We start from the raw sequence: 27,129 nt of genomic DNA on the forward strand, positions 1-27,129 counted from the left end.
TGGTATTTATTTAGAAATGGATTCATTTCCCCCAGAGCCCACCAAGGAGAGAAACATATCTGTAATAGGATTATCTTTAGAGAGCAATCACTGTAATTGATGAAGCATGAATGTGGCAGCTTGATTATTCAAGGGCTCAGCAATGAGGAGCATCATTCCCCTGGCAATCATTCCTACTAATGCAATTTGGAAGCTGGCTAAAGGTGTAGACATGAGGCAACAGCAGCAGGCAGGCTGTGTGGGCATAGAGCCTGATTAAAGGAAAAAACCTCAAGTGTTTTCCCTGAGGCATTAAATTTTGAGCACAAATGGCGAAAGGGTATGAAAACATTGGCAAGAACTGTCATTCAAAGGACAAATTGTCCATGTATTTCCTCGGAGTAAAGGGAACTATGAAATACACACTTAACTGTAAGCATATGAAAATAGGCAGAATGCTCTCCTGTGGACTCTTCCTCTAACTTGACAACAGCCGCCCATCAGTATGCATTCGTCATCACGAGGAACTGACTCCCTCCAAGATTACAAATTTGAAATCCCCCTCCCTATCTTAAAGTTCTACTAATCCCTTAGCTTCTATGCACCTGCTCTTTGTCCTCAACATACCCTCTATCTAGTCTTTTGTCTTTCTTAATACTAATTCAATTTTTTCACCCCAGGAGCATTTTGGGGCACTGAGTCTATGATACAACTGGTGATATTTTGATGAACGAAATATGGATCATATCATCAAAACACCTAAAAGTTTAAATAGTGATTGTTCCTATAGAAATAAGAAGATGTGAGAATTCACAATTTTCAACTCCAGTGACCTGAAGAATAATAGAGTCAGCAATCTAAATGAGAAATTTAAGGAATAGAGCTAACGTGAAAAAAGAAATGATCATGGTTTTGGAAACCTAATGTTTAGGAGAGCACAGTCATCCAAAAGGGGGAGTTTATTGATTAGAGATGATATAATTATAGGCAGATCAAGAATGAATAAGAATAAGGATAAGAGAATGAGGAACTAAGAAAGGAATAGTCATAACAATAGAATGCCTTTTAAGTGCTAAATAATTCAAACACTTTACTGCATTTTCCAATTTATCTCACAACAGCCCTACTATGTAGGTATGATTATTATGTCCATTTTGCAAATGAAAAATCTCAGACTTCAAGTTATTTCAAGAACTTATCAATGGTTATTATTAATAAAACAAGTACTGAATTTAGGATTTGAATCCCTTGTTCTAAATCATACTGAGGGTAATCTTGAAAGCAGCAGTTGATAGCATAAAGACAGATTTCTAAAGAAGTAAAAAAAAAAAAAAAATAGTGGAAACAGATATGGGGAGGGGTGATGGCCGAAGAATGGGCTTTGGTGAACAACTGATGGAGAAAAAAACAGACATCAAAATCTTTAGGTAGGTAGGAAATTCATTTTATTTGCTACTGTCCCTAGTGTCTAGAGCAGTGCCTAGCTATAGTAGGCACTAAATGAATATTTGTTGAATAACTAACTAGAGATGCAATAAGGAAAGATAAAACAGGAAAACTTGATTAATGGAATGCAGTGAAAGTTGGGGATGGATTTCAAGTTTGGGGGGTGATCAACTTAGTCAAATATTCCAGAGAAGTCAAGATAAAGATTAAGAAAATACACACTTAAATTTAAAATGAAGGAGCCATTAGTGATCTTGAAGAGAGAAACTGCAGGATTCCTATAAGAATAAAATCCAGATGGCTCATTTTACAGAGGACATTGTTGGTGATTCAACATAGCAGACCAAGTGGAACTCTACTGGTAAAACAGATAAGAGTAAGTGAAAATGTCAAGGAAATATTTTCTTAGAGGAAACTAATGTCACTTGTATTTTAATTAAATTTTACCCTGCCTTGACTGGTTAATTTAGATTTTTTCTCCAGATTTTGACTTCCTAATGGACACTGATTGCCTGAGAGTTTGTCAAAATGTGCTTGCAAACCTATCAAGTCCATTTACACACTCAGGGAAAGGAATAACCACAACTATATAGTGTGTAGAGAAAACTGTTCTTTACAGTGTTTTTTTTTTTTTTTTTTTGTCACTATTACCTATGTTATTAAAATTCTATGCACTTAAAAAGTTTTGAAAAAGTGATTTTTTAAAAAATCACTCGCTAATTTTAGAAAAGACAACTTTCCTTTGCTGGGAGCATTTCTTAGGTAAAGACCCAAAGAAAGTTAACCCAGAGGAGAGAGGTTACCCAGGCAGATTACTGCCTTGGAAGCTAAAGTGCAGGGAAATTAAGAAGTTAGATTTACACTCCACAATTCCTACTGGGACTCAGTAATAACAGCAAAGGTAACAGCTTCTTTTTGGTGAATATGGACACAATAGAAGGGAATGATATATTGGTTAGGGGCGTGGACTTGGGTGCTACATTACCTGTGTTCAAGTCCCATTTCAGCCCTAACTATGCTGTAGATCTTTTGCAAGGATTAAATTAATTAATGCATACAGTTTTCAGAACAGTGTTTGGTATATAACAAGCTTTGTCATTAATCTCTTAGATGTATTTTACATATGTGATGTGTATTTATATTGTGCATATATACTTTATGTATATAATATCTCATATATCATAATAGATTGCTATTATACATTTCATATAATTTATTATTTATTATGGATAATATAAAACATATAAAGCCAAAATACATAGAAATTCAATAAACTGTCCTTATGATTACAATTCCCAGATTCTTGTTAATAATACTGGCATCATCAATTTCTAAGCACGCTTGCTATTGTATATATAAATATTTATGTAATATATATACATATATGTATATGTCCATATATACATATGAAGTTGGGCTTCCCAGGTGGTTCAGTGGTAAAGAATGCCAATGCAGGAGCTGCAGGAGACGTGGGTTTGATCCCTGGGTTGGAAAAATCCCCTGGAGGAAGAAATGGCAACCCACTCCAGTATTCTTGCCTAGATAATCCCATGGACAGAGGAGCCCGGTGGGTTACAGTCCATGGGGTCACAAAGAGTCAGATACGACTGAGCTACCAAGCTCATATGAAGTTGGATTAGTGCTAGCAACCTGCCACACACAAAAGACCATGATTTTTAGTCAGAAGAAAAACAAAAAGCCTATGCTTAATAGATGAAAGGAGTTCAAAAAGATAGGTGGTTGGTTTTGAAAGATTTGAGACATGAAAGGACCTGAGAAGTTCCTTTGCCAATATAGTGTGGTCTGTGCTATCTGGCGGCATCCTTCCTGTAGACACAGGCGCCCTGCTACATTTACTATGACTGTTGCATTTATTGATCATATGACTTGGGCTTAACTCTATCCAAGAACAGATTGAACTGGCTTCTATCCCAGGCAAGGTCAAAGCTTTCAAGCATTAAAAATCTTTTAACATAATAATGATTTAAACCCAAACAAAAAGGGGAAATTTGATTCACATAGTTTTATGCTTTTATGCTACATACAAGTTGGAATGATTAACCTTGTGAGTGTTAATTATTTTTCCATAACCTTAAATAAAAAAGGCTCCTCAACACATTTGTTATAGTCCTTTTCCAAGAATTAGGGAAATTATAAATTCAGAAACAAATTTTTAAATATTTTATAGTAATCAGAGCTATTATTTAATGGTTTGTTTTACTGTATGAAACTAAGCAGATTACAGTGTATTTGGTGTTAGAAACTTATGAAATCAAAGGAAAAATCCTGCTTCCTACTACCATGTACTGAAGGAAATTCAGAGTGGAAAATATCCACAAGCCATTAATAATGAAAAAAAGTAAAAAATAGATATATAAATGATCTAATTCTCATTTTCTATCTGCTTGAAAATTTTAATAGTCCTAGAAAACTGCCTTTGGCTTCCACGTCACATTTGAAAAGATAATACTTTTCTAACTTTTGCAGACATTCTTTCTTGGCAGGGAATGATGTCAGTCAAAACAACTATATAGCAACTGTGTATACTTGCAAATTTCACTCTGCCTAAAATTAATAATTTGTACTAATAGTTTTTGTTAATTGCCTAAATAGGTCAATTTAATTGATTAATCCATATATCATACATAGCTAGACATTTTGTTTTGTTTTTACATAAACTTGCCTTGAGTTTCTTATCCTTGCTAGAATTTCTGGAAGTATTAAAATGAGCAAAATTTTTGCTAAGCATATCATGATTAGCACCAAACTTTATAGCCACAAAGCAAAATATATGTGGAAGGGTGATGATCCTAAGGATGACTTTTCCAAGCACTTTTTATAGAACTTTTTTTTACAGAACTGAGAGGATACCAATGATCTATATAAAAATAAGAGAAGGCAATGAGATTACAGGGTGGGAGGAAGCAGGGTGGCTTACAATCATACCTGACAATGAACTCTTAGCTGTGTCACTCACATAGGTTCCTATAAAAAATTATGAAAGGTGTAGCTTCAGTCATCACTAATATAAGTAATTATCTCACTTAGCTCCCTGTTAGGATGGTATAGTCTAGAGTTGATTTCTTTGTTATGAAGCCTGTATTCAGTATTTGCTGCCCAAATTTGTGATTTGGGCAAGTTATTTTTCTAAAATAGGGATAATGAGAGCAACTATATATATCATGCTGCTGCTGAGTCGCTTTAGTCGTGTCTGACTCTGTGCGACCCCATAGACAGTAGCCCACCAGGCTCCCCCGTCCCTGGGATTCTCCAGGCAAGAACACTGGAGTGGGTTGCCATTTCCTTCTCCAATGCATGAAAGTGAGAAGTGAAAGTGAAGTCGCTCAGTCGTGCCCGACTCTTAGCGACCGCATGGACTGCAGCCCACCAGGCTCCTCCATCCATGGGATTTTCCAGGCAAGAGTACTGGAGTGGGGTGCCATTGCCTTCTCTGATATATATCACAGAGTTATTGAAAGGGATAAACAAGTAAGTATATGTATCTAAAGTGCTCAAAATAGAAACTGGCAAACTGTAAGTGCACAGTACATTTGAACTATTATATTAATCAGTTTCTCAATAACATTGGGAAGTTCACACAATGTTTGTTCTTACTAATTCTAAGATATGTGACTATAACAAGGGATATAAAACAAAATTTGCTACTTACTAGTAAGTGCAGGTATATCGTCCTAAAATGTCCATCTCCATAACAGAACATTATTACTACTTGCGAAAGTACCATAATCTCAAAGGGGAAAGAATAAAACAAGGGAATGAACACTTAAATAAAGAAGCCCAAAGTCTTTCCTTCCTTATGGTCAGTTATCTCTCCCTCTCACCATGCTCTGCTGTTATTTCCAACTAAATTAAACCTAACGACAGTAAAAATAACATGTGAATTTCTCCTTCTTCCTCTGAAGAAATATAAGTGCCATTTCTATAGTGATAAAATTTGCCTTTTATAGGCCCGTATTGATATTATTGCTAATCTGTCTGGTGTACTAATTTTCTCTAGGCCCAAATGTAACAAGTCTAATCCAGCATATATTTAGCATTTGTGGCTTCAGTATTTTAGATTTTTTTAAATTTAAGAACAATATTGAAGTTCTCTAACATGAAAAATTCATCATGCTGCAGAGACATAAATTTAAATCATGCTGTTTCTGAAACCCAACATAGAAGTCACTGAACTAATGAACTGGATCCTCTAACCCACTCTTTTATGTAAATATTTAAAAAAAGCAAATTCTTTTAAGTTTATAAGTTGTTATTCAAGTTTATGACTTCCCCAGTGGCTCAGTTGGTAAAGAATCTGGCTACAATACAGGAGACCCAGGATCAATCCCTGGGTAGGGAAGATCCTCTGGAAAAAGAAACGGCAACCCACTTCAGTATTCTTGCCTGGAGAATTCCACAGACAGAAGAGCCTGGTGGGCTACAGTCCAAGGGATCGCAAAGAGCTAGACATGACTGAGCAACTAACTTTCACTTTCATTAAAGTTCATGAGTTAAGATACTTTTCTTCCACCCTAACAGTAGCAGTGGTTCTGCAGATAGTCTGAGAATTATTTGTTTCTCAAAACATTCTGAACTAGAATAGAGTTATGATTATTGCATAACTTAAATTTAATGGAATGATCAAACTTTACTTGTAACGCCCTCACTAAGGGCCATGTGATAATGTTGATGGACTGAAAAAAGATTCTTAAAGTATGAAAGTTAGTCTAAAAACTTTAAAAAACATTTTATTTTTATATTCATACATAATTATTAGAGTCTAAAAGGAGGGTCACTTAATATTTTTAGTTAACTTTATAGTCACTATGTAAGAGGGGAAGTGATAATCATTTTGGGGTTTCTATCAGGTCTTGGGAAGAACTACAGGTAAATTGCATGAAGTATTTACATTACCTCGGGTTCTCTCCTCCAGGGAAGTTTCTGACACTTTACACGCTCTCTGTATGATGTATCAGTGTGGGCATGTATAACATGCCTGTGCATATGTATGAACTGAATTTAAGTCTGATTTTAAGACATCAGCAAGCAGAATAGGAAGGCTTTATGTCATATGATCCAAAGGGTTCAAAAAGCTGCTTTGGTGATTGCAGCCATGAAATTAAAAGACGCTTACTCCTTGGAAGGAAAGTTATGACCAACCTAGACAGTATATTAAAAATCAGAGACATTACTTTCCCAATAAAAGTCCGTCTAGTCAAGGCTATGGTTTTTCCAGTGGTCATGTATGGAGGTGAGAGTTGGACTATAAAAAAAGTTGAGCGCTGAAGAATTGATGCTTTTGAACTGTGGTGTTGGAGAAGACTCTTGAGAGCCCCTTGGACTGCAAGGAGATCCAACCAGTCCATCCTAAAGGAGATCAGTCCTGGGTGTTCATTGGAAGGACTGATGTTGAAGCTGAAACTCCGATACCTTGGCCACCTGATGTGAAGAGCTGACTCATTTGAAAAGACCCTGATGCTGGGAAAGATTGAGGGCAGGAGGAGAAGGGGACGACAGAGGATGAGATGGTTGGATGGCATCACCGACTCGATGGATGTGGGTTTGGATGGACTCCAGGTGTTGGTGATGGACTGGGAGGCCTGGCGTGCTTTGGTTCATGGGGCCGCAAAGAGTCGGACATGACTGACTGACTGAACTGAACTGAACCCTTTCCTCGCTTCCCTGGTGGTTCAGTTGGTAAAGAATCCGCCTGAAATGCAGGAGACTCGGGTTCAATCCCTGGGTCAGGAAGATCCCCCAGAAAAGGAAATGGCAACCCACTCCAGCATTCTTGCCTGGAGAATTCCATGGACAGAGGAACCTGGCAGGCTACAGTCCATGGGATCGCAGAGGTGGACACGACTGAGCAACTAACCCTTTCACTTTACTCCTAAATTTGCTATAATACCTTCACACAGTTTTTTTTTTTTTAAAAGACATGGTACACCTGATTCATTGAAAATTTTCACAGAAGCTCAAAAAGAAATGCAGTGAAATCAAACTTCTCTTGTAGGTAACCCAGGTAGCAATGTACATAACTGCCTGCCACCTCTTTTACCCGCTGTACCATCTTTATTTCTCCCCACCTTGACAGCACAGTATAGGTCTCTTTTCAGAAGAAAAATTTTGTCCCAGCAAAGGGAAAAACTATTGAGCTAACTTAACCCACTAATCCTCACTGGAATCAGCAGGGCTGGTAGAGTCCAGACTTTGCCTCTTGACAACTGTGTGACAACTGGCAAGCTGGTCTCCAAGATGTATTTCCCTCACCTATCAAAGGGAATGAACAGTTGGAATGACTAAGGTAGGCTTATTTACTATATACTACACAGAAGTGTTGACATTATCATCAGCAGGTCATCTATTCATTCATGCATTTCAGCACATATTTACTGAGGGACTACTATGCTCCAGAAACTATTCTGGATCCTAGGAAGTCAAAAATAAAAGTAAAATCCTTCCCTTGTAGAACTCTGATAGTGAGCAAGTCATGCAAAGTTGTTTGAGGGAATCAGGGAAAACCTCTGAGAGTGTATGCATAGAACCTAGAAAAAATGGGAACAGAGAGCTGGTAATTTAGGTGGGGCAATGAGAGGAAAAAGACTGTTCCATCCTTTGAGGATAAAGCACTGCAAGGACAGGTGGTCCTCTCAGGGTCTTGAGCATCTGGTTGAAGCTTTTACATGTTGAAGAACAGAGTTCTCCTCCAGGCTCTCCATAAACCCTGTTGCGGTCTCTATCATTGCACTTCTATAGTATATTACAATTTCTGTGTATTTGTCTGTCTTCACCACTACATTGGGAACGATTTTATGTCTCTAGTCATTTACTGACAAATAAATGACGTACACTTACTATGTATTGAATGAAGGAATGGATGGATGATTTAATGAACAAATAGGAAGAAAGAGTATATATAGAAGAGATATAACAGCAAGAAGACAGTGTTTTTCTTACTTCAAAGTATACTTTGGATCCTGTTCAATATACTGATGAAAAATATCCTCCAACAAAGTCCTTTAGGTAAATATGCAAAGCAAATCCTTTCAAGATTATGAATTAAGATAGAGTATCTTTCTCTACCCTAGTAAGAGCAGAGGTTTTGGAAATATGTCCCTAGCTCTGTCTCCACAGTATCTGAACATAGATGATGTGTACCATCTGTGTCCTTGGGACTTTGGAAGATGGTTCCTAAGTTATTCCCATGAGCTTGAAGTATGTGCCTTCAACATGTAATCTGTATAAGGCAAGAATTTATGAACAAATGGGATATCCTAGGAATGAGCAGAGGGTAAATGGAAAACTGCATGTGAAACAGGGATAGGACATGTGGGGGTTGGAAGTGGTCTGTACAACTGGGTTTTCATCTTTTATGGACCTGGGAAACAGAGTATCTTCGGGAGAAAAGAGCTTAGGCATATATATTTTTGGTTTAACAAGCTCACAAATCAATCTGATTATTCAGCAATTCAACTAGGATCTGCTTTACATCTCATAAACAAACACTTCTGGTTTTACCTTTTTGGGTTCTGGCATATTATTAATATAAATAGTGTAGATTCCACTTTTATTAAAACCAGCTTGATATACATCTGCACAGTCTCTAAATGGCTTTTCTTCCTCTTTTTTTCCTCCCTTTAGTAAAACTGCAAAAAAAAAAAAAAAGATCGCAATATGTGAATATCAGTACCATTAGTTCCCAAATGGACTTCAAGTATAGCCAAGTGAGTCTTCATTTCCTCCAAACAAATGTCAATGTTGCATTTATTGAAAAATCAATCATAGGAACAATGCTAGATTTTGAAGTGACAGAATTATAAAACTATAAGAAAAACATGATTAATTCATAACTGAGTATTTTTTCATGTTTGGCTTAATTTCTTAAATCTTGTTTTCTCTATCACTTTCAGAACATCAACTCAATAGATAGATAATCTGATCCTGAAATACTGACAATTGGTAACAATTATGTCAATGTTTCTGCAATATTTTTAAAACCTTCTTAGCTACATTTTATAGGAGAGTTTGAAAAATGCTACCGTTTTTGGAGCAGGAAGAGTTGAAGATAAATTCAGATATAAAAATACAATATAAAGGTTTAATATGCTAAAAGAAGGATTTACTATTTTTCTGGGGCTTTATATTGAAGTTCTAGAATTTTTTAGTTTTAGAAAACTCTCAAAATAAAAAATAGAAGTCTCTGATCCAATTTAAGTATCTAGAGTGAAAGGGAAGTGAATTTTGATTTTTATTTAATGGCCTGAAGTTAAGCTATCAGGTAGATGACATAAAAATAGAAGAACAAAAATCAGTAAGATTTGAAATTAAGTTATATAAATGGAAGAGCTAAATAGGGGCCGGAAGTCTAATAGAAAAATAAATTTAATTAGAGATAGTCTCTACTGGGAGGAACTTTATTTCATTCACTGATCTTCATCCATTATTAAGTTCTTATTATGAGATCAAAATACAAAGATGATTCATTTAATAGTTTTTAGCTAAAAATATATGCAGCATATATAAAAATTATTTATGATTTAGTATTTTCTAATAAATATACATTATTCTAGCAATTTGCTTCATTACCCTTTTCTTGAAGTTAAGATTCAGAATGTTTTATAATTTTGCCCTTAAAGTCTCTAGTTGTTTAATCATTATCTGCTTTAAATCACTCTGCATCACAATGATATTTTAAAATAATAACATCAAAGGTAAACTATGAATTAATGCTTTTAAATTGATTTTAAACATTCTAACAATCTAAAATACTTAACCTGATTTCAATTTGACACACAATGTTACTACTTTATATGTAATTAAAAATGAACAGTCTAATCTTTATATAAAGAATGACTATCTCAATATAAATTTTTGAAATTTTCAAAAATAACTATGATTCAAGTAAATGAAATATCCATGTCAGATATGTTGCCATAACAAAAATACAGAATTATAACATTTAATAGCATTATAGTTCTCTACATAGCTCACGTTTACACTAATGATTTTGCTTACTTATACTAAAAAGTACCTCTAAATATCATCATCACAACTGCAATATCAACACAAAATAAGTAATCAGAGGACTAACAGTTCATATGCTAGTAAAGAAGTATTGCACAGAATGCATGCAGATAGCAATTAAAAATGAGCATTTATATACTCAAAAGCCATCTTTAATGGCATTGGGCGTGTCAATGGATTATACAAAGGCCTTTTTTTTAAAAACATCAGTGCATTTTATTTGTGCTTTACTTACTTTAAGCTAACTGAACTATTATTTTTCTAAAGTAAACTTTCCTAAATTGTAAATGCTTGTTCTTCTGTTGAAAAATTAAAAATAACCAAAACAGATGCAATAAAAAAGGGATGTAAAGAAATATTAACTAAAATTTATAATCCCGTGAGAGCATCCACAGCACAGGAAGATGTGGTCAAGAGGAATTTAACGGTAAACCCATTTTTCTTTTTTGGGTTAGAGATGGAGAAAATCGTTTCTTTAAAGAAAGAGAAAATTCTTCCTTGTTAAATGTACCACTTCCTGCCCTCCCTTATTTAGTTATGCAAGGCGAATACATTCCTTTCCCACTTCTTGCCACTTCCCTTCCCCTTTTCTTTTCCTCTTCAGGATGATGCGGGTGAAGGTTGTATGGGAAGAGGGAAGTTATTTCACACACATTTTCAATAACACAGAAAAAATAAAAAGTTAGATATTGTCTTATTTTCTGGAAACTAATTTATAAAATGATGTTCAAGCTCTGAATGTAAGTCTCATAACTAGAAAGATGGTTTGAGGAGTCTACCATAAAAGGTACAAGTAGTATCTTGAAAAAAGTACAAAGGATTGAAATATACTTTTCAAGAAATGTAATAGAAAAGAAAAGCCTATTTGAAATGACCAAGGTTTTGACTGAGCAGCATAGAGAACACAACTGAGGTTAGAAAGCATGCATTTGAATGGCATTAAACAGCTTCACTTTAGTGTTTGCAGTCTAGAAGTGGGGGTGAGAACTTGAATAAACATCCTCCCTTGGGTCAGGATTTACCCATACAAGGGGCTACTGGCTGAAAGGACGGTGGAAGGAAGGCACTAGCAGTTCCACCTGAACCGTTCCCTCATGTCTCACTCTCAGCCTGAAGATAGGAAGAAAGAAAAAGGAGGTTAGGAGGAGACAGATTAACGGTGGGGTACAATACTATGGACATGTTGTAGTTATGGCACCATATCTAATATAGATATTTCATTTTCTTGAAATACAGTCTGGTGTTTTTGAAAAATCGAAACACATTATTTCCAGAAAGATTAGACTGCTTGTTTTTACTTACTCACTTATTAGTAACAGAATCCTTGAAATTTTGATCCAGACTACACTTAGAATACTACAGCATTTAAAAGCAATTTAAAAGTTTCATTCAGAGCTTACCTTTACATCTGTATAATAGTCTATGGTCTGATGACCCCTTCTATAGGAGTAGATTGATTTTCAGTTCCTTTTGCTTTCCTTTTAGTGTATAAAGTGGGGTACTTATGAGGCAAGTATGTGAATTACATAACAGAGTGACTGAATTATAGTAAGTACCAAGAAATGGTAGTTAGTGTTATGGTAATAATATCATTGATGGCAACACTATTTTTTCTTTCTTATGGAAAAGACATTTAAGCTGTGGAAGGCTAGCCAATCTACCACACATGTGGGTGAAGGCTATTGTGTGGGAAGAGGGAAGCTGTTTCACACATATTTTCAACAACATAGAAAAAAAAGGAAAAGTTGGGTAGGATGGATGTTCAGTGGAGTGGTGGATGCTACTGTCTTTCATCCTCAAATCCAAATACTGCAGCTGACTAAACAGAGGGAAGTTATATTTGATTACATTTAGGACTATATCAAGTTGGCCCCTCCCTGTCAGAGTTGGGTAACTGCATTATTTCATTCATTGACTACACCAGGTTATATCACTACTAAGTCAAAGAAACCCAGTAATCTAATCTTTCTATATGTGCATAGTCACTCAGTCATGTCTGACTCTTTGCAACCACATGGACTGTAGCCCACTAGGCTCCTCTGTCCATGGGGATTCTCCAGGCAAGAATCCTGGAGTGATTGCTATGCCCTTCTCCAGAGGATCTTCCCAACCCAAGGACTGAACCCAGGTCTCCTGCATTGCAGGCAGATCCTTTACTGTCTGAGCCACCAGGAAAGCTCAATCTTGCTATATAATGTGAGCTTTATCTATTAAGAATTAAAAATTATTTCAGATGAAATGATCTATGATATGTATATCAATATGCTGCTTATTTTTCTGGGCTCCAAAATCACTACAGATGGTGACTGCAGCCATGAAATTAAAAGACGCTTACTCCTTGGATGGAAAGTTATGACCAACCTAGATAGCATATTCAAAAGCAGAGACATTACTTTGCCAACAAAGGTTCGTCTAGTCAAGGCTATGGTTTTCCCTGTGGTATGTATGGATGTGAGAGTTGGACTGTGAAGAAGGCTGAGCATTGAAGAATTGATGCTTTTGAACTGTGGTGTTGGAGAAGACTCTTGAGAGTCCCTTGGACTGCAAGGAGATCCAACCAGTCCATTCTGAAGGAGATCAGCCCTGGGATTTCTTTGGAAGGAATGATGCTGAAGCTGAAACTCCAGTACTTTGGCCACCTCATGCGAAGAGTTGACTCACTGGAAAAGACTCTGATGCTGGGAGGGATTTAGGGCAGGAGGAGAAGGGGACGACAGAAGCTGAGATGGCTGGATGGCATCACTGACTTGATGGATGTGAGTCTCAGTGAACTCCTGGAGTTGGTGATGGACAGGGAGGCCTGGTGTGCTGCGATTCATGGGGTCGCAAAGAGTCGGACACGACTGAGTGATCTGATCTAATGCTGCTTGTAGAGATTTTAATCTTATAACTCCAATTTTCATGACTATTTTCTTTGTCAAATATTAGAGAATACAAAATTTAGTGTTATTATCAGATATTGTAAAACTAGAGATAGTAAACATTTTAAAACATAGAAAGACCATAACAAAGATGAATTAACTGAACAGGATAAATGATCAGAAACAAGGATAAATTTTTGTAGGAGGTCTTGAGATTCAATAAGATGGAAGATAATGCCTGGAGGAATATAAGATAAATGGCAAGAGACAAACATGAAAAACCTGATGGAAGAAGATAAAAGAAGCATCAGCTGGACAGAGCAGGGAGGGGCGATCTGGACATATGATATGGTGTTTTAGTTTCTGAAAACGTAGTTTAACTTGTTATAATAATACACTGGTTTAAAGCATACATTTTTTTAAAAATGATTTTTACCTCTGAAAGTTCCTTCTTTGACCACATACTCTTGTATTTCTTCTCCCAGTCTTTAATTCTTAATGAGTTTGTCTTTCTTTTTAGGGTCTAGATCCCCACTGTTACTATCTGCCTCCTCCTAACCTCTTTTTTCTTTCTTCCTATCTTCAGGCTGAGAGTGAGACATGAGGGAACGGTTCAGGTGGAACTGCTAGTGCCTTCCTTCCACCGTCCTTTCAGCCAGTAGCCCCTTGTATGGGTAAGTCCTGACCCAAGGGAGGATGTTTATTCAAGTTCTCACCCCCACTTCTAGACTGCAAACACTAAAGTGAAGCTGTTTAATGCCATTCAAACGCATGCTTTCTAATCTCAGCTGTGTTCTCTATGCTGCTCAGCCAAAACCTTGGTCATTTCTAACAGACATTTTTCTATTACATTTCTTGAAAAGTGAATTTCAAATCTTTGTACTTTTTTCAAGACTAAATCTTACTCCTGTCTTCTCTCACTATTTATATGTGACTTTTTTAATGCTTTGCCATGAAGATCTAAGACATTTGAAATAAGTCTCCTTTGCCTATCTTTCCCCTTGCCTTTTTTGTTGACTCTCTTAGTCCCTTTTTCTATTTCTCTAGTTGTCCTTTCTCTTTCCTCTTCATTGGGTTCTGTTCCTCTCTTCACCTACCAATAGATGTTCCCCAACATTCTATTCTTGGATCTCTGTTCCTTTTTAATTTGCTCTTTTTGCAAACCATCTTCCATGGCTTCAGACTTTTACACAGATTTGTAAGATACAAGCATTTCTGACACTGTGTTTGTGGCCCTCATGACTTCCAGATTCACATTTCTACACTGAGCAGTTCCTAATGCTACTCCAACTTCATTTGTTTAATGTCACCTAATATTTTCTCCAAAACCGATGTTCTCTTCTTCTCTTATTGATCCCACTATCTTCCCTCTGTTGTCATCATTAAAAATTACTAAAAGCCTAAACATAAAATGGGCTTCCCAAGTGGCTCAGTGGTAAAGAATCTGCCTGCCAATTCAGGAGACACATGTTCAATCCCTGGGTATTCTTGCCCGGGAAATCCCAGGCCTGGCAGGCTACAGTTAATGGGATTGCAAAAGACTAGGACATGACTTAGCAACTAAACAACAACAAATACAAGACAAGTAGACTGAGGTTTTTAAATTGGTTTCTCAAATAAAAAGACTGCCTGTTATTCCTTCTTAGTTTAACCCATCCTATATTGACAGTTTCAGTAAATACTGATTAAACATCTGCTATTTGCATGACTTTTTCTAGACAATGGCGATATAGACATAAGAAAACCACAACCTGCCCTTAATGTGATCACTGTCTGATGAGAGGAAGACCCATTTGTAGGTCTTCCATGATATCTCAAAATAGCTATAACCATGGGTAGTATCCTCCACGATAGGGAAAACCCAACTCAAGCTTGCTTAAGTAAAAAGATAATTTACTGAATCATGTAACTGAACAATCTAGGACAGAGCTTTAGGGAAAGCATGATCAGGTTTCAGTGTGATCAAGAACTGGTTTCCTTATCTTTTTCTTGATTTGTTGTTGGCTCTCTACCTGGTTACAAGATGGCTAGAAACAGCTTCTCAGTCTAATGTTACCAGTTCAAATATAATACCAAACACAGATAATGCACACAATTACTGTTTTGCAGGTAAGCATCAAGTGCATTGACAGTAGGCACAGAGACTACAGGCTATTTCTGACAAGTAGACTTGGGGAAGGCTGTTCAGAAGAGATAACATCTGAATGACTAAAACATGTAAAAAAGCTCTCTGAACTAAAATTTAAGAGCTTTACCCATACCAATATCAGTAAATAAATCTAGAAAAGCCTGACAAAGGAATCATTATTCATTCCTTATCTATACAACCAAATCTCTGTGATCTAACAGAGACACAAGCAGGTGCATGTCTGTCTTTCACCAGCCAACACTGAGTCAATAAGCAATATGAGACACTGACTCTAGCAGCTGTTAACTTTATCTGGTCCTTCCCTTTCATTTGCTCAACCAATTTCAATCAGATGGCATGTCTGCCACCAGGCCAATTTCAAGGAAGAAGTGTGAAAGCTAAGGCAGAGGGTCACTTCAATTCAGATGAACCCTCAAGAGAAAACTTCCTGGAATGTGAAACTGGTAATTCTGAGTCTCAAAAAACCTAGCAGAGAACACAGAAGACAATTAATTAGCCTTGCTACTAGAGACAATACCAAAAACAGGAGTCCTTGATCCTACTTATTTTCTAAGTTGCTATAAAGGGATCAATTCTTCAACTATTCTTTTAAAATCTTACATGTGGCTAGTTATTCATATCTCTCTAGTATTTAGAAAACATCAGAATGTATGTAGATCACATTATTGGTTTAAGGATATTCCTTGTGGTACATTTTTGGCTATTAGCATTAAAGAGATGGTAGTACTAGGAACTGACCTTTAGCCTGTGATTTTCAACACAACAGGTCATTGAAGGTAACTGAACATACAATGAGTAAAACTGCTTCTTTGGCAGTTTGGCAAGGTGCAAACAAGCAAGACTGATTAGATTCTTTACTCTTCAGGTGTGGGGGCATTTTGTGGAAAAGCCATCTGAAGAAATTCCCTGATATCCTAATTAATTTGAAAGGACTTTGAGAAGTGGGAGAAGGCAATATTTTAAAATTCAAGGGTGTAGACATTTTTTAAAGGTTTGTAGGCAATATTCAATATTTCAATATTTTGTGGGTGGGTGAGGATGACTTCCCAATGATTTCATAAATATACATCACATGTGTATAGCTATATAAACACATAAGATTGTTAAGCTTATAAATTAAAAGCTTCAAAATTGGTCTTATTTCATAAAATATATATGCATATGAACCTAATATTTGTGGGTTGATATCTACATGATTGTTTTCAACCTACAAAAATGCAATTACCTATGGTTAGTCTAATACATTGGAGAAGGAAATGGCAACCCACTCCAGTGTTCTTGCCTGGAGAATCCCAGGGACGGGGGAGCCTGGTGGGCTGCCATCTATGGGGTCGCACAGAGTCGGACACGACTGAAGCGACTTAGCAGTAGCAGTAGCAGCAGTCTAATACATATGTAATATAAATTGCTATGTCACAAAATAACAAGCATACATTTATAAATACTTTGAAGTCTTCAGTTAAGTAGCTAAAGGCTTCCTTTTGGAGAATCTACTACTCCTTTTACTCACGGTCTGTTAACTGTGGTATAAGGGAACATTTGAATATTTTTTACTTGCTGCATGATAATTTTAATTAAATTTTTATTAAAAAAAACTGTTTTTACTCTCACTTCTTTACATGTATATATTTTGTAGATAACGTATAAAATCTTAACTATCATCTTGGTGGAACTTTAATAATTGTGATCAAATCAATCAGCTTTGATACTATGTGCTTAACTCTGAATTTCTTGCACTAAGTATGCTTTATATGTTTCTTTTCATACTCATAAACATCTTATGAGATGGATTTATTAACATGTCATTTTATATATGAGAAAACTGAGGTTTTGAGATGCTAACCTCGCCAAAACTTGTAAGTAGTGTAAGTCTTTAACTGTAAAGCCAAAAATCTTAACTACTTCTTACTGACTTCTAAAGTAATCTCAGACTCAGACAGAACTCTAATACATCATTTGTCACAGGGTGCTTTCCCAGCAATACATATCTTAACTGCAAAGGTCCCACCTAGGTCTTAGGTAGGTCATGAATAAGCACATGCCTTAATTATGAACGGGTACAAGCTCATCCCATGGAAGCAGGAAATACGGAAAGAATGACAGGATGCAGAAATGACAAGAAAGAAGATGAAGATATGTTGAGATAAAGATAGAAGAGAGGTATAGGTAGTAGAACTTTCTGTGAGAGGGGAGCTCTCAGCAGAAATGTGAAGCAGTGATGGCCCTCAACTTCAAAAGCAGAGGATTAGGAAGTAAGAGGTCCCTGAGCAGCCATACTGAATGTAATAATGTCCGTACCCTACAAGTCATGCTGATCAGGATTTTTCCCCATTAGTCTTACATATTATAAAGCCTAATTACTTGATCCTCCAGTCTATGGACCATTTGCTAGAAGCTACAAGTTTAGAGGAAGGCTGGTTGGGAAGTTGAGAATGGGCATGTGTGTGTGTTTGTGCTCATCTTCTAGAATTAGGCCAAGGAACAATGATAAAATTGATAATTCAAAGTTCTTTTTGTTCTTATGAGGAAACAATATCAATTTTCTAAAGTAGGCAAAAATAAGAAATGATTATAGTTTAGGCAGTATATAATATAAGGGATAAATTATATACATTTAAAAAGGCATCATAGTAATATGGTACAAATTATATGCTGATGATAATTACATTATTTTAAAAAGCTTTCATTTTATTTAGTATTATTACAGGAAAAACAGAGAAGAGGATGAAAATATTGCACAAAATTTGCCATCATAATATTTTAAAATTTTCTCAAAATTTTATTACTTAAAGAGACACATTATTTAAGAATATATTGCTGCTGCTGCTGATGCTAAGTTGATTCAGTCGTGTCCATCTCTGTGTGACACCAGAGATGGCAGCCCACCAAGCTCCTCCGTCCCTGGGATTCTCTAGGCAAGAATACTGGAGTGGGTTGCCAGGTTCTTCTCCAATACATGCATGCATGCTAAGTCACTTCAGTCACATCCAACTCTGTGCAACCCCATGGACAGCAGCCCACCAGGCTCCTCTGTCCACGGGATTCTCTAGGCAAGAATACTGGAGTGGGTTGGCACTTCCTTCTCCATTTAACAATATATTACTCATTATATATAACTGTAGGTAAATATATACATTTTAATAATATTGAGACATGCATAATGTACAGAAAAGATTAAATCCATGTGGACATGCATAGTACCTTATGTCACAGATGGATTGCTAATTTTATGGTGCTTTTTTCAGTATGGAATAATGAAATGTGAAGTAATTCTATATAATATAATTTTAATTTGATTAGTGTATTTAAATAAATTTTTGAACACTGCTAATGTGAAGTGACTCAATGTATATCCAATGCATATTACACTTAGAGCAACTAAGAATAAAAAAATTACTAAAAGTTGAAAATGGATTTACACACAATCTTTGTTTAATCAAATGAGCATTCATTTTTTATAAAATTCATTCCTGTGTTTTCCCTTTAGGCACCCTGATGGGCAGTTACGAGTGCTACAGGATCCTTGTTATTTGTTCAGAAGGTCATTTCATTAACAAATATATCTCAGGTGTTTCATGTGTGTTAATTTCCCATGTAATGTTTTCAGTCTGGCTGGAATACATTGATTTTCAACAAAACATTCCTCACGCATGTGGGAAGACTTAAAGGGCATCTTTTGTGCTTTGAGTGGACAAATAATTTCAGCAAAAGCCATTAGAAATGGAATGAAAGTGCTTGGGCAATGCTGTAAACATGGAGAGCAGTTGCCACATGCTTATGAAAATTGACAACAACAACAAAAACCCCAAAGCCTGTCACTTTGAAGTTTTAAATAAACAAAGGCTGACACCAGAGTTGTGTCACTTTGAGTCTTGTTGTGAGATACACTTGAGTACTACTTTACAAGCCATGATATACATGGGATGACAGAGGATGAGACAGTTGGATTGCATTACCGACTCAATGGATATGGGTTTGAGCAGGCTCTGCGAGATGGTGAAGGACGGGAAGCTGGGCAAGCCGCAGTCCGTGGGGTCACAAAGAGTCAGACACGACTGAGCGACTGAACAACAACAACAAATTAAAGTTTCTTTGCACTTGACTTTTAGAAAAATCTTCTGCTAACAAAAAAAAAAAATCAATATTTTGTTTATAGATAGTTAAACCAAACTGAAATATCAATAACCTCAGATATGCAGATGACACCACCCTTATGGCAGAAAGTGAAGAGGAACTCAAAAGCCTCTTGATGAAAGTGAAAGTGGAGAGTGAAAAAGTTGGCTTAAAGCTCAACATTCAGAAAACGAAGATCATGGCATCCGGTCCCATCACTTCATGGGAAATAGATGGGGAAACAGTGGAAACAGTGTCAGACTTTATTTTTCTGGGCTCCAAAATCACTGCAGATGGTGATTGCAGCCATGAAATTAAAAGACGCTTACTCCTTGGAAGGAAAGTTATGACCAACCTAGATAGCATATTCAAAAGCAGAGACATTACTTTGCCAACAAAGGTTCGTCTAGTCAAGGCTATGGTTTTTCCTGTGGTCATGTATGGATGTGAGAGTTGGACTGTGAAGAAGGCTGAGCACTGAAGAATTGATGCTTTTGAACCGTGGTGTTGGAGAAGACTCTTGAGAGTCCCTTGGACTGCAAGGAGATCCAGCCAGTCCATTCTGAAGGAGATCAGCCCTGGGATTTCTTTGGCGGGAATGATGCTGAAGCTGAAACTCCAGTACTTTGGCCACCTCATGCGAAGAGTTGACTCATTGGAAAAGACTCTGATGCTGGGAGGGATTGGGGGCAGGAGGAGAAGGGGACGACAGAGGCTGAGATGGCTGGATGGCATCACTGACTTGGTGGACGTGAGTCTGAGTGAACTCTGGGAGTTTGTGATGGACAGGGAGGCCTGGCGTGCTGTGATTCATGGGGTCGCAAAGAGTCAGACACAACTGAGCGACTGAACTGAACTGAAATGAAACCTAACTGTTTAGTTGCAACATTTTTCAAGGTTTATTTTGTCTCCCTTCTTAAAGCATAAGTGGCTTCCCCAGTGGTGTTAGTGGTAAAGAACCTGCCTGCCAATTCAGGAGATGTAAGAACCGCTGAGGGTTTGATCCCTGGGTCGGGAAGATCCCCAGGAGTAGGGAATGGGAACCCACTCCAGTATTCTTGCCTGGACCATCCCATGGACAGAGGAGACTGACAGACTATAGTCCAAGGTTTGAAAAGAGTCAGACACGACTGAAGCGACTTAGCACCTATGCAAAGCATATGAGATTTTTTGATAAAGGTTTCATTCTATGGTTGCTGTGATGCATGCATACTGAATGATGTTAACAGAATATTTTTCCTTACTTTCTGAGTTATTATAGGTGCTATTTGGCTTAGTATAAAGTACCATAGCTTATTTGTAACTGGTATCCACTGACCCATTTTGTCCCTGGACTTTGGGGAAAAAACTTGAATTTGACTTCAGTATGGATGAACCCAGGGAAATGATTTAGTTAAAATTCTATTAAAAATATTTTGTGCTTCTTTGTTTTAGCCAACCAGGTCATTAAAGTACAAGAGAAGACGGAATGGAGTTTGTTCATAGCAATGTTAGAACATCAAGGCAACACTTTTTTCATGGCCTTTCACCCTGGTAACTTCCAGGCCCAGCTGGAGTTGAGGGATACCCCTCTGCATTTTAGAGAGTTTGTTTTCTGAAACTGAAACTGTAATTCCAAAAGAGAATTAACCACAAAATTTCAAATTTCCCCCAAAAGATGTGATTTAGTAATAGTTCATGGGAGAGGTCAAGGACTGTATTATTTCTTATTCTGTTATCATTATTTTGGCTATCTTTTATTCACACAATTTTTTTTTAACAGAAATTATGACTTTTCAGAAGGCTGATAACATGCTCCACCAAAAAGGAGAAACATACCATTTCCAAAAATAAATAGTCACTTTCCCCTTAAGCCATTAGGTTTTGTGAAAGGAAGTGCTAGAAGTGTGGTTCATTTTAAGGAAATTGTAAATGTTTGACATGTAATTTTCTGTCAAGATAAAGCATTCCCCTCATTAAATGGAAACAAGCGCTCACTGTAGTGTTCAGCAGATGACTTCCTGTATTTTTCTTTCTCTTTCTACCTAATGTTAAATTGTGCATTACAAGTAGTCAACGAGAAACCAAATATTTTACTAAGTCAATAAAAATGATATTTTCTATTTTTATAAATGTTTATATGAGTGACATTCAAAAAGTTTTAATTTCCTCCCATCGCTTGTGATGTTTTTAAGAGTTGTTCTTAACTCAAGGGACTTGCAGGAGTTCAAGCTGTCTCATCCCTTGACTGAATGATTTACTTCACAAACTCAATAGACACTGCACGGGAGGTAAATTCTTTTCAGATGGTAGAATTATTCTGAGAACAGAGCCAAATGTCCCCTCAGCACTGCAAAGGAAGCAAATGCCTCATTTCCCCTTTTCAGAAGGCCAGAAGCCTGAAAATAATGATCAAACGTTCCGTACCATTGCAATCAGCCCCTGGGAAAGACACATTAAACCAAATAATTGAGATCGCTTAAAAATTTGTAGTATCAGTCATTATCTCTTTCAGATTATATGAAAGAAACTTTTAAAATAAACTTCAGGAGAAGCTTCTTATGATTTGAAATTTTTATACTTCATATTAAGGAGCTAAGCATATAAATATGCTCTTGTCTCTTGGTATTTAAGTTTCTTTTTATTCCTCTCTACCCTGAGTGCTTCTCTACCTGAAACTGCTATCCACCCTTTCACATTCAACATTTGGATGGGGGTGGACAACATTTTAGAGAAGGAAATGGCAATCCACTCCAATACTATTCGGGGCTTCTCTCATGGCTCAGTGGTAAAGAATCTGCCTGCAATGCAGGAGCCGCAGGAGATGTGGGTTCTATCCCTAGGTTGGGAAGATCCCCTGGAGGAGGAAATGGCAAACCACTCCAGTATTCTTGCCTGGAGAATCCCATGGACAGAGGAACCTGGTGAGCTAAGTCCACAGGGTCACTAAGAGTGGGACCTGACTGAAGCAACTGAACATGAGCACGAGACAACAGTTTCTGCTTTTAATTCATCTTATCATTTTAGCCTGCAGTCTATGCAGTTGAGCTCTACAGTTCATTCAGACTCTCCCTATGGAAGGTGACATCCCAGTTCCAAAGTTCAGTCTGTTTGTTTGTTTGAACTTTCTGCTTTTTTGCCACTAAAATAGACCGTACATAACCATCTTTTCTCTCTGCTTATAACTGCTATTTTGGTCTCCTTTATCTGTCCCTTAAAGAACTCCCAACTTTCTGTATTTGATTCACATTCTTAATATTTTAAAAGGAGTTCATATTATGTAATTTCTGTATTTTATGGATTTCTGTAATTCACTCTGTTTATCCCCTGAAATCGTACACAGATTTGTGCCAAGTAGTTGCACTAAGTAATGGTAGACTAGTTTTTATCAGATTCTTGAATGGATTTATAACCCCCAAATGGTTTTGTCATTGCTTTATACACACGTTCAGTGAGTCCATTGAACAGCATGGCTTTACCAACTGTCTCCTCTGAGGACACATCAATCTATATGGTCCTCAGGATTTTACTACTGAACTCCAGACTCATTCCCCTGCCTTCCGTAGTCACCTCAGTCCATATGCTCAAACTAAATCTTGCCTCCTAAGCCTGTTTCTTTTCTCATGTTGCTGATTTTAAGAAATATCAAAATTAGTCAACCCAGAATTTCTAATATATTTGAGTTTACTTCTAAATAAGTGGTTATCTCTTGTTGATTCTAACTCTTTGTTCACAAAATTTCCCTCTAGTTGCCTTTCCATTTGCCCTGGTTTGATCCTGACCTCATTATTTCTCTCCCAGAAGATCCTTTTGAGAACCTGATGAAAACCATCAATATACCTTTTCTCTCAATCATAGTATAGTGGATAACGTACAGAATCAAGATCTAGACTGTGGGTTCAAATCTCAGCCTTCTCACTTGCTAGCAGTGTAATATTTAAAAATTATTTACCTTTATATGCTTAATTTCTTTGTCCGTCAGATAAGGTTAATAAGAGCACTTCGTTTACAGAGTTGTTGTCAGAATTAAATGAGTTAATATATGCAAGGGGCTAAGAAGACTGGCTCATACTCTCTTAAGTATTTGTTAATATTTTAATAAATGGCAAAGCATCCATCTGGCCCCTCTGCTTCCAGACTTGTCAACTTAACAATGTGTTGTTCCTATACTGTGACTTGGGGTAATTTTTCTAAAATGATAATGTCATTATTGTCCTTATATACTGACAATGACTTCTTATTGCTTTCAAAGAAAAAAAAAAACACACAGCTATTTTGATCTCCTTCTGTTTACCTTTCTAACTTCATCTTTCATTGTTCTCCTGCCTTCAATTCTGAGAAATAGGTTATACATTTAGGTGTACACCCCCCACCCATTTTGACGACTCCTGGCAAATATACACGTTGTTTATGCTCTCTGGAGTACCCTCGGTCTTCTTCATTTTGAAGACTTAGTCACTGTCTCCTCATTAGAACCATCCTGCCTATGTTTTATTCCTGGATTGACCTTTTCCAGCTATGCAGTCTTAGGCAAATTACTGATAGCTTGTGGAATTTATAAAATGGGGCTAACCACAGTAGTTCCCTTATACTGTTACTGTGAGGACTAAGTTAAAACACATAAAGCTTAATCAATGCCTGAATCATAATAAGGATTCAACAAAAGCCTTACTTAAGAAGACTCTGCAGATGCTGGATTCTGCCCTCATTCCTCTGTCTCTGTCATGATTCTAGTATTCTTCCTGTGTGTTTCACTAGTCCCCTGGCACCCTGGCCTCACGTCTAGCAAATATTTATGAAATACAATTGTCTGTTTACCTCTCTTTCCCTACCAAATTCTAGTTTTCTTGAAGCCACAGACAGTATACTTTTCTCTCTCCCTAGTGGTCTGAATAGTACCTGGCATATTATAGGAACTCAGCAAATATTTGTTAAATAAAAATAGATGGATATCTTTATTCTCAGAAGAGAATCTGAAGCAAAATAGTTGCTGTATAACTAATGAATGAATGACAAGTTTATAAATCATATCTTGGTATCACAGGAGTATGTTCTAAACTGATTTCGACAGTAAGAAAATCAGTCAGTGTAATTTTACAATGGAGCCTAAATACTATTTTCTGTATTTCTCTTTCCTATATTTTATGGTTTGTTAATAATTAAATTCTTGGTCACATAATATCATGTTTGTCTTGTGTGTGTCCAAGGTATGTGATGATGCTTCAATCACCTCTCAACAGAGATGACTGCTGGATGTTGACAGTCACAGTACCTGATTATCCTCCCCCAAAGAATTCTAAACCTTGTTTCCATGCTGTTATCAATGTGAACTATTTAATTCCCAGAATAACTTGAATTGCCAAAAACCTGAAGCAGTCAGCTAAGGTTTGACACTATGATAACATTGAGAGTACTATTTCTTCAGTGGTAATTCTAAGAATAAATGCAATCAAGTGTTTGCAGACAAAGATTAGACAAAAATAAGTGTGTTACCCAGAAGTCTTAAAAAACAGACACAATTCAGTTTGCAATGACTATTTGCCTAAGATACTGCTATTGCCTGTTAAGACAAGAGGAAAGTTTGCTAAACTATTTTAGAAAATGACCTTAAGTGGTTTAGTATGAAAAGTGAAAGTGGAAAAAAAAAATACTACATAACACTTGATGCTATGAGTTTTATACAAATCTCTGTTAATTCTTACTCACCAGGAATTGAATATCATGATTCCATTTTAGTGATTCAGAAACAAGTTAAAAAGAAGGGACTTGGATGACTGTCAACAGTCAGACACTCTAGAACACTGTATTCAGACATTTTCTGTGAAAGAAATTTTACTTATAACTAGCACTTAATAAATTTGCATTTAGCTGAATTTTGTCACTTGGAGGAAAAGGAAGGAACTAATGTTTAATGAATCAAATATGTCCCATACTTTTGTTTTAATATGAAGTATCTAATGTTCTCACTATCATTGTGAAGTAGATATAATTATCCTACATAAGAAATGATTAGCAAGCTCAGTCCTATCCGACTCTTTGCCTCCCCATGATTGTAGCCCGCTAGACTCATCTGTTATGGGATTTTCCCCGCAAGAATACTGAGGTGGGCTGCCATTTCCTCCTCCAGGGGATATTCCCTATGTGGGGATTGAACCTGTGTCTCCTGCTTCTCCTGCATTGCAGGTGAATTCTTTACCACTGTGCCACTGGGGAAACCCCTATAAATGATTAAACGCTTCATAAAGATTAAATTAGTTGCCAATGACAGAAAAAAACTCAGTAGAAATTTTTTCTTCTGTTTTGTAGTATTCTATTCAGGCTGTATCCATATGACTGACTTAGTCAAGTTAGAGTGAGAAGAACCTTAGATCAATTAAAATTTTTGCCTTTTTGGATTATGACACAGATTTTTTGAAACTCAGAAGACTACTCTTTGCATTTTTTTTTTAAATATACATTTTAGAAAAGTGGTACATTTATTGTAATGTATTGATTTAGGCTTATTTACATATATTTATTTTTAATGAGAGAACATTTATGTATAATCTTTGATAAATAACAAATTTACTTGATAAATGAATTTTTGGTCTTAAGAAGGAAAAGATTTTACTCATGTATTTTGAAATTAGAATGAAATAAGTTTGTTTCAGTAACTGATATTTAATCTAGTGGACTTCCCTGGTGGTTCAGATGGTAAAGTATCTGCCTGTAATGCAGGATACATTGGTTCGATCCCTGGGTTAGGAAGATTCCCTGGAGGAGGGTATGGCAACCCCTCCAATGTCCAGAGAATCCCATGGACAGAGGAGCCCACGGGGTTGCAAAGAGTCGGACACGATTGAAGCAATTTAGCACACATGCATTTAATCTAGTATTATGCAATTAGTCATTTAAAGTTTTAAATTCACTGTAACCAAATGCTATGGTGCCAGTGAAAATGAAGTAAAATCTTTGTAGAAAACTTAGTGAGAAACACATTCCATTTTTGTGTCTCATGAATTCTTAAATCACCAAATACTTAGTAGAATACTTAACTGTGGGATTAGAGAGAAAAAAAAAAGTATAATAAGAAACAAATAAAATCTATGGTTATGAGAGCATGGGCTTCCCTGATAGCTCAGTTGGTAAAGAATCCACCTGCAATGCAGGAAACGCTGGTTCAATTTCTGGGTTGGGAAGATCCCCTGGAGAAGGGATAGGCTACCCACTCCAGTGTTCTTGTGCTTCCCTTATGGCACATCTGGTAAAGAATCCACCTGCAATGCAGGAGACCTGGGTTCGATACCTGGGTTGGGAAGATCCTCTGGAGAAGGGAAAGGCTACCCACTCCAGTATTCTGGCCTAGAGAATTACATGGACTGTGTAGTTCATGGGATCACAAAGAGTCAAACACGACTGAGCAACTTTCACTTTCACTATTTGGACTTCCCTTGTGGCTAGCTGGTAAAGAATCTGCCTGCAATGAGGGAGACCTGGGTTTGATTCCTGGGTTGGGAAGATCCCCTGGAGAATGGAAAGTCTACCCACTCCAGTATTCTGGCCTAGAGAATTCCATGGACAGTCCATGGGGTCGCAAAG

The 27,129-nt window shown here is 36.8% G+C and overlaps 1 protein-coding gene across 1 annotated transcript in view; it reads right to left on the minus strand.

Annotated features, from left to right (window-relative positions):
* ANGPT1 (angiopoietin 1) overlaps nt 1–27,129 on the minus strand; it is a 302,063-nt gene that overhangs the window by 56,297 nt on the left and 218,637 nt on the right. Inside the window, exon 5 of the mRNA XM_005894625.3 lies at nt 8,944–9,071. Within this exon, the coding sequence (XP_005894687.1) occupies nt 8,944–9,071 (128 nt within the window). The remainder of the gene's footprint in view (nt 1–8,943; nt 9,072–27,129) is intronic.

This window comes from Bos mutus, chromosome 14 (genome assembly GCF_027580195.1).
Source record: "Bos mutus isolate GX-2022 chromosome 14, NWIPB_WYAK_1.1, whole genome shotgun sequence".
Taxonomy (NCBI): domain Eukaryota; kingdom Metazoa; phylum Chordata; class Mammalia; order Artiodactyla; family Bovidae; genus Bos; species Bos mutus.